This window comes from Eptatretus burgeri, chromosome 17 (genome assembly GCF_056783735.1).
Source record: "Eptatretus burgeri isolate ZD-2024b chromosome 17, Ebu_testis_v1, whole genome shotgun sequence".
Classification (NCBI taxonomy): Eukaryota; Metazoa; Chordata; class Myxini; order Myxiniformes; family Myxinidae; genus Eptatretus; species Eptatretus burgeri.
In genome coordinates this window covers 7,700,858-7,714,275 of record NC_140977.1, presented here as the reverse complement: position 1 = coordinate 7,714,275, position 13,418 = coordinate 7,700,858, and the positions used below count along the sequence as shown (strand labels likewise).

Here is a 13,418-nt window from a genome sequence, read left to right as displayed (position 1 = left end):
TCACGGATGTTTGTATAAAGTGTTTGTTTACCTCACGAGTGTTTGTATAAAGTGTTTGTTTACCTCACGAGTGTTTGTATAAAGTGTTTGCTTACCACACGAGTGTTTGTATAAAGTGTTTGTTTACCACACGAGTGTTTGTATGAAGTGTTTGTTTACCACACGAGTGTTTGTATAAAGTGTTTGTATAAAGTGTTTGTTTACCACACGAGTGTTTGTATAAAGTGTTTGTTTACCACACGAGTGTTTGTATAAAGTGTTTGTTTACCTCACGAGTGTTTGTATAAAGTGTTTGTTTACCACACGAGTGTTTGTATAAAGTGTTTGTTTACCACACGAGTGTTTGTATAAAGTGTTTGTTTACCACACGAGTGTTTGTATAAAGTGTTTGTATAAAGTGTTTGTTTACCACACGAGTGTTTGTATAAAGTGTTTGTTTACCACACGAGTGTTTGTATAAAGTGTTTGTTTACCACACGAGTGTTTGTATAAAGTGTTTGTTTACTTCACGAGTGTTTGTATAAAGTGTTTGTTTACCTCACGAGTGTTTGTATAAAGGGTTTGTTTACCACACGAGTGTTTGTATAAAGTGTTTGTATAAAGTGTTTGTTTACCACACGAGTGTTTGTATAAAGTGTTTGTTTACCACACGAGTGTTTGTATAAAGTGTTTGTTTACCTCACGAGTGTTTGTATAAAGTGTTTGTTTACCTCACGAGTGTTTGTATAAAGTGTTTGTTTACCTCACGGATGTTTGTATAAAGTGTTTGTTTACCTCACGGATGTTTGTATAAAGTGTTTGTTTACCTCACGAGTGTTTGTATAAAGTGTTTGTTTACCTCACGAGTGTTTGTATAAAGTGTTTGTTTACCACACGAGTGTTTGTATAAAGTGTTTGTTTACCACACGAGTGTTTGTATAAAGTGTTTGTTTACCTCACGAGTGTTTGTATAAAGTGTTTGTTTACCTCACGAGTGTTTGTATAAAGTGTTTGTTTACCTCACGAGTGTTTGTATAAAGTGTTTGTTTACCTCACGGATGTTTGTATAAAGTGTTTGTTTACCTCACGGATGTTTGTATAAAGTGTTTGTTTACCTCACGAGTGTTTGTATAAAGTGTTTGTTTACCTCACGAGTGTTTGTATAAAGTGTTTGTTTACCACACGAGTGTTTGTATAAAGTGTTTGTTTACCACACGAGTGTTTGTATAAAGTGTTTGTTTACCACACCGATGTTTGTATAAAGTGCTTGTTTACCACACAAGTGTTTGTATAAAGTGTTTGTATAAAGTGTTTGTTTACCTCACGAGTGTTTGTATAAAGTGTTTGTTTACCTCACGAGTGTTTGTATAAAGTGTTTGTTTACCACACGAGTGTTTGTATAAAGCGTTTGTTTACCACACAAGTGTTTGTATAAAGTGTTTGTTTACCTCACGAGTGTTTGTATAAAGTGTTTGTTTACCTCACGAGTGTTTATATAAAGTGTTTGTTTACCTCACGAGTGTTAGTATAAAGTGTTTGTTTACCTCACGAGTGTTTGTATAAAGCGTTTGTTTACCTCACGAGTGTTTGTATAAAGTGTTTGTTTACCACACGAGTGTTTGTATAAAGTGTTTGTTTACCTCACGAGTGTTTGTATAAAGCGTTTGTTTACCACACAAGTGTTTGTATAAAGTGTTTGTTTACCTCACGAGTGTTTGTATAAAGTGTTTGTTTACCTCACGAGTGTTTGTATAAAGTGTTTGTTTACCACACGAGTATTTGTATAAAGTGTTTGTTTACCTCACGAGTGTTTGTATAAAGTGTTTGTTTACCTCACGAGTGTTTGTATAAAGTGTTTGTTTACCTCACGAGTGTTTGTATAAAGTGTTTGTTTACCTCACGGATGTTTGTATAAAGTGTTTGTTTACCTCACGAGTGTTTGTATAAAGTGTTTGTTTACCACACGAGTGTTTGTATAAAGTGTTTGTATAAAGTGTTTGTTTACCTCACGAGTGTTTGTATAAAGTGTTTGTTTACCTCACGAGTGTTTGTATAAAGTGTTTGTTTACCACACGAGTATTTGTATAAAGTGTTTGTTTACCACACGAGTGTTTGTATAGTGTTTGTTTACCTCACGAGTGTTTGTATAAAGTGTTTGTTTACCTCACGAGTGTTTGTATAAAGCGTTTGTTTACCACACAAGTGTTTGTATAAAGTGTTTGTTTACCTCACGAATGTTTGTATAAAGTGTTTGTTTACCTCATGAGTGTTTGTATAAAGTGTTTGTTTACCTCACGAGTGTTTGTATAAAGCGTTTGTTTACCACACAAGTGTTTGTATAAAGTGTTTGTTTACCTCACGAGTGTTTGTATAAAGTGTTTGTATAAAGTGTTTGTTTACCTCACGAGTGTTTGTATAAAGTGTTTGTTTACCTCACAAGTGTTTGTATAAAGTATTTGTTTACCTCACGAGTGTTTGTATAAAGTGTTTGTTTACCACACGAGTGTTTGTATAAAGTGTTTGTTTACCTCACGAGTGTTTGTAAAAAGTGTTTGTTTACCACACGAGTGTTTGTATAAAGTGTTTGTTTCCCTCACGAGTGTTTGTATAAAGTGTTTGTTTACCACACGAGTATTTGTATAAAGTGTTTGTTTACCTCACGAGTGTTTGTATAAAGTGTTTGTTTACTTCACGAGTGTTTGTATAAAGTGTTTGTTTACCTCAAGAGTGTTTGTTTACCACACGAGTGTTTGTATAAAGTGTTTGTTTACCTCACGAGTGTTTGTATAAAGTGTTTGTTTCCCTCACGAGTGTTTGTATAAAGTGTTTGTTTACCTCACAAGTGTTTGTATAAAGTGTTTGTTTACCACACAAGTGTTTGTATAAAGTGTTTGTATGAAGTGTTTGTTTACCACACGAGTGTTTGTATAAAGTGTTTGTATAAAGTGTTTGTTTACCTCACGAGTGTTTGTATAAAGTGTTTGTTTACCTCACGAGTGTTTGTATAAAGTGTTTGTTTACCTCACGAGTGTTTGTATAAAGTGTTTGTTTGCCACACGAGTGTTTGTATAAAGTGTTTGTTTCCCTCACGAGTGTTTGTATTTTGTGATATCAATTTTTTGTTATAGTCACCAATTCCACCATTTAATACTTCAAAATGATTGTCGTTTTGAGCACTTCAAGGAATGATGTGACATTCTCTTCGTTCTGTTCTCGAGTTATTTCCTTTGACCTTTAATCACAGGAACTGGTGATTTTTTTTTTTTGCCTGTACAGTCCATACGACCTACATCTGTGCCCAGTTTGTTAGTGATCACCAGATCGGGTCATTTTTGACAGAGTGATGTGTATGGATATAATTCAGAAATTGTGAAATTTGAATAAATGACATCATCTTTCCTGTAAGAATTTCTTCACTCGTTATTTTATTTCATCCATTGATTGGGGGTTCTTAAGAAGGTTCCAGAAAATAATTTTTGCCGATCCCTTCGCCTCTGTCCTGCTTTCGGAAGCCTCTTACTACCTCTACTCTGATTGGTTGCCAAGCATGGCAACGGCTCTTCAGGATTTCCTCGACCTTCAAGATTTCTTGGGGGTTGTTTATACAACAGCCCTCAAGGAAATACTTCATAAAGGAATCGGTCTTCTTGAAGGGGAATCTTTCCTTCAGGATGAGGGAATTTTATGTAACCAGGCCAATGAGTGCAGAGTGCTGGTGCTGCCAAAGTAGTGACTAAGCCACAATCCTGGCCGGGTCACCACTCCGACTCAGGAAGTCAGGGCAGGAATCTTTAGTTTGTTCATGGTGCCGGCGATAGCTCAACCACTCTTCATGAAGCACGAGTGTTTGTGTAAAGTGGAATCTAACCCTCAACACAAGCACAAGGAGATTTGTAAGGCAACCAAAATATCCAATGGGCGTTGAATCCTGGTGGTGTAATGGTCAAGACAGTTGGCTTTGGGTATTACAGTCCTGCATTCAAAAACTCAGACATGCCAAAACAACAGCAGATGGGTCGACTCAGCCAGTCATCCTTTCGATGCCGACAAAATGGGTACCAGCTTGCTGTGGGTAAGAGAACAACAGTTGATCTGAGAAGAGCAGCAGAGTGCCCTTTTACTCCAGTGGTGGAAGCCAGTGAAACAGGAACCTTCGGCTTTCCTGACTTCGGTGGACACCTTACTGTACTTTATGGGATTTGAGCGTTCATGAAACACGTGCTCAGATGTTAACACCAAACAGACCAACCCAACCTGGATTAGATCTTCAATTTGGTTAAAATATCTTTTTCATGCGATCACATCACATTCTGCATCGTTACATAACTGTAGAAGTGTGTTATGGTGAGCAGGTGTTTTATTTTCACATGATACGAGCTAGGGGTGCAGCGTTGTGAAGAATATTTGCTGTAATTATTGAAGTTTGGAACATTTCTCCAACAGGGTGGTGCAGAGGTCACACACTTACCTTTAAGCTGCATCATCAGGGTTTGATTCCCGACCCAACAACAACCGTCGGATTGGCAATGTTCCGTTTGCAAGAACTGCATCACATAGTGCGTCGCCCACGTATAGATGTTGATCTTGGTGGAAAGTTGGAATTGGCGAGCTGCCAGTCAGGGTGCGATATGAGCAGCAGCAAACCAAATTGAGCCATGAAGAGCAGGATGCCCAGCGGGTGCCAAACGAGCTCGCCACAGCCTTAAACTCACCTCACGCTGTGCAATCCTGTCGACTGAAAAGGGTGAAGGGATAAAGGGGAACCCTCCTCCACATTCTTTTCTCTCCCCCTCTCATGTCCTGTGTTCCTGTGAGAGTCTGCGTGTGAAAGATTGAATACTCGAGCTTTGAGTCCATGTGTGTTTGGTTAAGCGGTTCCGTCGTCTTCTTCAATCCACGCACTGTATTTGCTTATTTATGTCCCCATCGTTTTTAGATCCTCGTGGAGGATCTCTAAGTCTTACGTTGTTGTTCTTGTGGACTTTTTTGTTTCACAGCCTACAGTTTTCATCGAAACTTCCTGAAACTTGGCGTATATATGTAAAAATACCCTGCGCAGACAGGAACGATCTCCGATTTTGAAAATTCCTCCTAGAAAAAAGTTATGACGTCAAAATATCTCCGCTAATGGAAATGGCCGAAAAAATTATCTCCGAAACAAGGCAAGCTTTTTGAATTCTATTTGCGGGAATCGAACAGGGCATGAGCAGAGATGAATTACCGCACATACGATACATCACTATGACATCATATCAATTTTTATGACGTCATTCCTATATTTTGACATTTTTTGTTTCGCAACCCAGAGTTTTCATCGAATATTCGTGAAACTTGCCATGTATATGCAGAAATCTACGCACAGGCAGTAACCATTTCCGATTTTGGAAATTCTTCCTAGAAAAAAAGTTGACGTCATAATATCGCCGCGAATGGAAATCGCCTATACCATTACCTCCGAAACTAGGCAAGCTGTTTAAATTTTGTTTGCGGGAATCAAGCCGGGCATTAGCACAGATAATTTATCGCAAACCTGATACATCACAATGACATCATATTCGTTTTATGACGTCATCATTAAGAGGATGAGGATCTTAGCTCATTTGAGCTTGTTATCATTAAATTCACAATTATATTTCTTTCTCTGTCGTTTTTGTGATGCGAGTGCATCTCCAGTGTATTATATTAAGCTTTGGGTACACAAGCGTGCCAAAATATTTGAGCACAAATGAAATTAATAGCTGATTTTGCATGGGCGTAACTTTCCCGCACATGCGCAGTCTCACTTCACACTCGGGCATTCTGAAAGGTTTACCTCGGGGCAAGACTGGCCTCGTTGCAATGCAAACGAGTGGTAAGATGATCACAAGAAAAAAAACAAACACCAAGGTGCGTTCCCATTACAAAAAGGAGCTTTCAACAAACCCAAAATATACAAGATGAAAAGGAGAAATGAGTCCAAAGAAATTTATTTATTTAAACCCTGACAAATCTCACACTGTCACTGTGTCTCTGAAAGGACTGTTTGGTGGACCCTCCCATATACTTCCTTGAGAAACCACTTGAAAAAGTTCAGTCACTCACACATTTCGGCCTCACCATCAGCCACACTCTCCCTTGGGGAAGCTACTCATCTCAGTTGGCCTCCAAAGACAGTTGTCGGCTGGGCGACTTCTGTCGTGCCATCTTTCTTGGCAAATCCAAACTTCTAAAATGTACAAGGCCTGCATCTGTAGCTCAATGGATGACTGTTCCCCACTCTCCCCTTTGGGCCCCTGCCTCACATGTTTCCATGCTGAAGCCATGGAGATCAAGGCTTTCAAAATCAATGGAGTAAAATATCTGGGCCTGTTACTCTTGCATTGTAGATAGGTCGATAACCTTTTTGTCTTCTACCACTCCCTTTCTGGTCTTGTAGCCTCTCAACTTTCCATCATTTGTCCCCATTCTCACTCCAGATTTTTACAGGGTGCACATGACACATGGTTTGCCAATAACCTACTTGTGGTGAAACTTCCAAAATCCAGACTCACTGTTCACCTCCACTGATGTGTTCCTTTCTCTCACCTGTGGAACCAACTTCCTCCATCTGTTTCATCCTATTCTTCCTTCCAGAACTTCAAGATGGTTGTTCACCTCCTCAGGTGAGGTCCATACTCATGATCTTTGTTATCCTCATTTGTTATCCCCCATCCATACTCATGATCTTTGTTGTCCTCATTAACCCTTCCCAAGTCTACCCCTTCCTTTCGAGGTGATTGTATTTTCTCCCTCTCTTCTGTTCCATTGTTGTTTCACCCCCAATTTTCTCTTCCTGGCACTACATCAGCCACCTTTATGCTGTGTTGCAGCTTGTATCCTGTTTGTTCAACCCGTGTCTTCCTCCAACGACTAAACAAAATAAAATTGAATCACAAAGTGGTTTGAGAAGGTGGAATGGAGTCTTCCTTGGCCTTAAAGTATCTACGTCGATTTTGGTGACGTTTCAAGGATCAAGTGGTTATGTTTTGAGAGAATTAAAAATTCTTATACCTTTGTTCCAAAGGCTCTTTTCAGGATCATCACTGAACCTCAGACAACCTCCAATTGTAGTTCGTTTGTAGTAATTTTCCATGGTATTGTCAAAATATCGGTGAGGTTCTTGTTAAAAACTCCTGTTGCTTCAACCATCACTGTCATTGCTCTTCGTCTTACAAGTTATTTTGACTTCATTTTCAGATATTGGTACTTCGGCATTTTCCTCAATTCCATGTTATTTACACCAACACCACTGGGTTATGAATCCTCAATTAGCAATGCCATGTTTTCCTTTTGTCTTTGGAACTTTGTTGTGAATTGGATTAAGGATTCCTTTTCTGGTTTGTTGTTTTCTTGCTTGTGTACAAATGTCATCCTAGTCTGTTGAGCTTTTCACATACTCCACTAGTCCTACATATGATGTTCTGTGCACTCGGTTAAGCTCCATTAAACCTCATCCTCGCTTCAGTCAGTACAACCTTGGTATGCATTAGTTTTTGTAGAACATCTTGTGAATAGTGAGAAGTTTCCTTGTTTTGGTATCTAGATTGTTGATTGTTGATTTATAGCTTTGGTTTTGCTTCTTGGAGAGAGGAATGACTTAAGAATTGGTCTTATTCTGTGTAGGTACTCTTTGCTGATTATTTTATGCACTTTTTGTGTTGTACCAGGGGCCTTCTTCTATTCCGAGGTATTTGTGGGATGCTTCGTTTTCTAATTTCTGTATTGTTGTTCTTTCATCAATTGAGATGTTGGATGTTCTTTTTGTTTTTCCTTGTACAAATGTGCATTTTCGAGGATATTTTATTTAACAATAAATGGTCTATTGTTCCATAACATCCTTTCTGGTCTGCCTCTCAAGCTCCTTGTTGAGTGAGGTGGTCATAAATTGCATCGCTGATTATACCTGTTAAAAAGTTTGTTTCTTGCTGGTCAGCATGTTATTGGTCTATATTTGTTGGGTAGATGGATTTCCTCAGATTTCGGGATTAAAAGAGTGTTGACTTCTGTGTCGGATGTTCTTCTTTTTCTGCTGCGTGTATTTTTTGATGCTTCGTTAAAGTCATTTTATCCGTGAATGCCTTTGGACACAAAGAACAGGTGTATGGCTTCTCTCCTGTATGTGTTTGTTTGTGCCTCCGTAAAGTCGTTCTTTCAGTAAATGCCTTTGGACACACAGGACAGGTGTATGGCTTCTCTCCTGTATGTATTATTTGATGCCTTCTTAAAGTCGTTCTTTCAGTATATGCCTTATGACACACAGGACATTTGTATGGCTTTTCTTCGATGTGTAATTTTTTATGTCGAAGCAAGTGTGATGAACGAGCAAAGGCCTTGTTGCAAACAGAACACTTGTGTGGCTTCTCTCCTGTATGTACTATTTGATGATCATGTAGATAAGCAAATTGACTGAAGGCCTTACAACACAGAGTGCACTTATAGGGCTTCTCTCCTGTGTGTGTTTGGTTATGCCTTCTTAAACCCCTTTTGTTAGTAAATGTCTTTGGACAAATCGAACAGGTGTAAGGCTTCTCTCCTGTGTGTATTATTTGATGCCTTCTTAAAGTCGTTCTTTCAGTAAATGCCTTTGGACACACAGAACACTTGTATGGCTTCTCTCCAGTATGTATTCGATTGTGCTTTCGCATTGTCGAGTGGTGAGCAAAAGCCTTCGAGCAAAGAGGGCACTTGTAGGGCTTCTCTCCCGTGTGTATTTTTTGATGATCATTCAAATGTGATATCCGAGAAAACGTCCTACTGCACACAGTGCATGTGTGGGGTTTCTCTCCAGTATGTGTTTTATTGTGTGTTTTCATTGTCGAGTATTGAGCAAAAGCCCTGAAGCAAAGAGGGCACTTGTAGGGCTTCTCTCCCGTGTGTATTCTTTGATGACTTTTCAAATGTAATATCCGAGAAAATGTCTTACTGCACACAGTGCATGTGTGGGGCTTCTCTCCAGTATGTGTTCTAATGTGTGTTTTCATTGTCGAGTATTGAGCAAAAGCCTTCAAGCAAAGAGGGCACTTGTAGGGCTTCTCTCCCGTGTGTATTCTCTGATGCCTTTGTAACGTTGTGATGTTGGTAAATGCCTTGTGGCATATAGAACAGTCGTGCGGCTTCGTTTGTTGTATGTCATCTTTTGTGGGTTTCCTTTTTGGATTGCAATCTCCCTTTTTCATCAGAACCTCCATTTTTGCTGTATGCATTCTTTCATGCCTCTTCAAAGATATCATGCGAGAAAACGTGTCAGGACACACAGGGCACTTGTAGGGCTTCTCTCGCGTGTGTATTATTTGATGATCATTCAAATGTGATATCCGAGAAAACATCCTACTGCACACAGTGCATTTGTATGGCTTCTCTCCAGTATGTGTTCTATTGTGTGTTTTCATTGTCGAGGATTGAGCAAAAGCCTTCCAGCAAAGAGGGCACTTATACGGCTTCTCTCCCGTGTGTATTCTTTGATGACTTTTCAAATGTAATATCCGAGAAAACGCCTTGCTACACACACTGCATTTGTGGGGCTTCTCTCCAGTATGTGTTCTAATGTGCGTTTTCATTGTCGAGTATTGAGCAAATGACTTCAAGCAAAGAGGGCACTTGTAAGGCTTCTCTCCCATGTGTATTCCCTGATGCCTTTGTAACGTCGTTATGTCGGTAAATGCCTTGTGGCATATGGAACAGGCGTGCAGCTTCGTTTGTTGTATGTCATCTTTTGTGGGTTTCCTTTTTGGATTGCAATGTCCTTTTTTGATCATAATCTCCTTCTTTGCCATGTGCATTCTTTCATGCCTTTTCAAAGATATCATGCGAGAAAATGTCTGACGACACACAGGGCATGTGAAGGTTTTCTCACCGGTATGCATTTTCTGATGTAGTTTGAAGGATGATGACAAGGTAAACGTTTGGCTACACATGGAACACTTGTGAGTCTTCTCATTTATTTCCGTCTGCTTCCGCGTTTCTGTGCATTTTTTGCAACTGTTGTGAAGCACACTGTTCACTTTGTCAACGTCGTGACAAAAAGTCTCTGTCACGTGTACATTGAATTTATCTTCATTGGAAAACTTGGAACAGTTGTGACAGGGAACCATTTTCACTTGTTTCTCTGCAAAGACAATTCACTAAAAGTGTCAGTAATTTACAATAAAGAGATAGGTATTTAACTTCTATTTGATTGAATTTTAGGCCTCAAGACAGTCCTTGTCTTCCATAAGGTTGACGCTAAATATTCACTTTTCAAAAATTGCAGAAATTTTAACATTCTCAGAGAATCCAATAAATATCTGTACCACATGCACCACCAGAGGTATTTTTCAATACGAGTGGTGCAGCATTATGGAACGATCTCGAACACGCCTTGGGTGTTTAATAATCCGACAGTCACAAGTTTGAATTTCAAACTTAATCCTCACGGTAATCTCAACTGATCTGTCAGTTCAATTACAATTTCATAGCTTAAATAGGGGAAACAGAGTTTTGCAAACTTCACTGCAGTGTGTATATGATCAATCCTTTGTAAGAGTCATAAAAACAAAATACAGAAAAAATATTGGACAGTCAGTAGCAAACAATAGGACTGCGAGCACGATCTGTCTGACTCCAAGACATAAGACTAAGATGATACTCTGCTCTTCGACTCCAAGACGAGACCCAAAGCTGCCGACTCAATGACACAACCAGGACCGACAACTCAACTCAGACTCTGACAAGACAGGACCAAGACGAATAAGATCCAAACTGACTGAAAGTTTGTGCTTGCCAGCGTTTTATTCCCTGTCCGCCAATTTACACGTGGCCCCCAATCTCATTGGGGGATGCCCGAGAACGCATGTCATCTCCTCACTCCAGACAGTGAGCCTCACTGACGTCTCCCACAGATAAGTCCTGCTTTAATCGGGCGTGTACCTTTTCTGATCTGGATTTTTCTCCCGTCATGGTACAGTGACGATCGTTCGGTTCAAACCAGTTTGGGGAGAGAGTTCTGGTGGTAAAAAGGTGGAAAGAGGTGGCTAGTAACGTGGCAATATGACAAGATGTGATTACCTGGTTAGAACCAGTTCAAGGGGAAATGAGAAAAGAAGATTAGAAGGTAGCATGAAGTAATTAGCCACAAACAAGGAGGAAGAAAATGAGAAAATAAAATGTCATCAAGTAACAGAACAATGTGGATGGGGAAAAGACCATCTGTCTCATACAAACACAATGCATACTTACCCACATGTATTGCAATATGCTCAACTAAACAGATACTCAGAAACAACGATCATTATTTTAAAGATGCATTATCTAACCACTAGGACCGAGAACCACAACAGTATGTTTATCTTGCTGACATAATCAATCCTTCATGGTGAGAATAAATTATTCAATTACTTCGAGAATAGAATAAACAAAACAAGTAGTTTGGTGTGCAGCTCTACTTACCTTGTAGCAGTTGAACAAAGCAGTTCTGTTCTCGTAGAAGAGAATCAAATGGTTCTTGCTTCACACAGTCCTTGGTAAAAATGTCCCGGAAAGTCTGAAGAACATCACTTTGGAGATTTTCTGTCTTCAATTGATGAATTTCACCTGCAATCAGTGACAATTGGTTCATTAGTTAAAGGTTCAATTGAGTAAATCCAAAATCAAACAGAGAAAGAAGATAATTCAAAGTACAACCTTGTCTAACCTCCAGAACAATACCAGGAAGAAAATAATTACAGAATGAGTAAAAGCAAATGTCTCACCATCAATCGAATTATTGTTTAGAAAACGAAAAATACATTTTATTCTGCTTTAATGAAGCAATGAAAAGGCCTTGTATTTATTTTTAAAACATTTAAAGGGGAAACAAGGAAAATAATGAAACACCTTCAGAATTTTAAATCGCAAAAGGAATAAATATCAGACCACTGGACCTGTAGCTTATCGGGGTCCTGGCCTAATGTTGCAACCAAAATTTGGTAGCATTATGACTGGTGGGTCATGTGGAAGAATTCAGTCCTTCTCTATTGGAGTCTGAAACCATTTTAATAGCAACAAAAATAATAACAAACCAAAACAAACATATGCATGGAAGAAGAGGGAAAACAAGACACAAGCAATATCACACATGACCTTCTTTCCACTCAAAATGCCCACAGCAATGCTCTTTATACTATTTTGACAGGGAAGTGTGGGATATCTGGCAAGACCCAATTACGGGGAGGGCTGACAGGCCCAAGGCAAAAGAACTAAGAACTGCAACACATGGCATCCTGCATCCTGTTTACAGGATGAATATCAGGTCAGCCTTGAGGAGAGAGAGAGAAAAGAGAGAAAAGAGAGGGAAGAGAGAAAAGAGAGGGAAGAGAGAAAAGAGAGAAAAGAGAGAAAAGAGAGAGGAAAAGAGAGAGGGAAGAGAGGGAAGAGAGGGAAGAGAGGGAAGAGAGGGAAGAGAGGGAAGAGAGGGAAGAGAGGGAAGAGAGGGAAGAGAGGGAAGAGAGGGAAGAGAGGGAAGAGAGGGAAGAGAGGGAAGAGAGGGAAGAGAGGGAAGAGAGGGAAGAGAGGGAAGAGAGGGAAGAGAGGGAAGAGAGGGAAAGAGAGGGAAGAGAGGGAAGAGAGGGAAAGAGAGGGAAGAGAGGGAAGAGAGGGAAGAGAGGGAAGAGAGGGAAGAGAGGGAAGAGAGGGAAAAGAGAGAGGGAAGAGAGGGAAAAGAGAGAGGGAAGAGAGGGAAGAGAGGGAAGAGAGGGAAAAGAGAGAGGGAAAGAGAGGGAAGAGAGGGAAAAGAGAGAGGGAAAAGAGAGAGGGAAAAGAGAGAGGGAAGAGAGGGAAGAGAGGGAAAAGAGAGAGGGAAAAGAGAGAGGGAAGAGAGAGGGAAAAGAGAGAGGGAAAAGAGAGAGGAAGAGAGAGGGAAAGAGAGAGGGAAGAGAGGGAAGAGAGGGAAGAGAGGGAAGAGAGGGAAGAGAGGGAAGAGAGGGAAGAGAGGGAAGAGAGGGAAGAGAGGGAAGAGAGGGAAAAGAGAGAGGGAAAAGAGAGAGGAAAAGAGAGAGGGAAAAGAGAGAGGGAAAAGAGAGAGGGAAGAGAGGGAAGAGAGGGAAAAGAGAGAGGGAAGAGAGAGGGAAAAGAGAGAGGAAGAGAGAGGGAAGAGAGGGAAAGAGAGAGGGAAAGAGAGAGGGAAGAGAGAGGGAAGAGAGGGAAGAGAGAGAAGAGAGAAAAGAGAGGGAAGAGAGGGAAGAGAGGGAAGAGAGGGAAGAGAGGAAAGAGACGGAAGAGAGGCAAGAGAGGGAAGAGAGGGAAGAGAGGGAAGAGAGCGAAGAGAGAGAGGGAAGAGAGAGGGAAAAGAGAGAGGAAGAGAGAGGGAAGAGAGGGAAAAGAGAGAGGGAAAAGAGAGAGGGAAGAGAGAGGGAAGAGAGGGAAGAGAGGGAAGAGAGGAAGAGAGGGAAGAGAGAGGAAGAGAGAGG

The 13,418-nt window shown here is 40.2% G+C and overlaps 2 protein-coding genes across 25 annotated transcripts in view; both read right to left on the bottom strand.

The window, feature by feature from the left end:
* Positions 1 to 13,418, bottom strand: part of LOC147009201 (uncharacterized) — a 315,005-nt gene that overhangs the window by 237,220 nt on the left and 64,367 nt on the right. For 23 of the 24 annotated variants that reach the window (XR_015052783.1, XR_015052784.1, XM_085861564.1 and 20 more), the window contains one exon: positions 11,422 to 11,565. The exons of the other annotated variant lie outside the window; for it this stretch is intronic. Coding sequence is in view for 21 of the 23 variants with exons in the window: in XM_085861564.1 (XP_085717690.1) it covers positions 11,422 to 11,565 (144 nt within the window). In the remaining 2 variants the exon portion in view is untranslated. The remainder of the gene's footprint in view (positions 1 to 11,421; positions 11,566 to 13,418) is intronic. 24 annotated transcript variants of the gene reach the window in all.
* LOC147009203 (uncharacterized) lies at positions 5,930 to 10,102 on the bottom strand. The gene has a single exon (XM_085861588.1). It carries the CDS (start codon positions 10,086 to 10,088, stop codon positions 7,983 to 7,985), a length of 2,106 nt encoding a protein of 701 aa, XP_085717714.1. The 5' UTR covers positions 10,089 to 10,102; the 3' UTR covers positions 5,930 to 7,982.

Coding starts and splice junctions, on each gene's coding strand:
- LOC147009203 (XM_085861588.1), bottom strand. CDS start 10,088: ATGGTTCCCTGTCACAACTGTTCCAAGTTTTCCAATGAAGATAAATTC.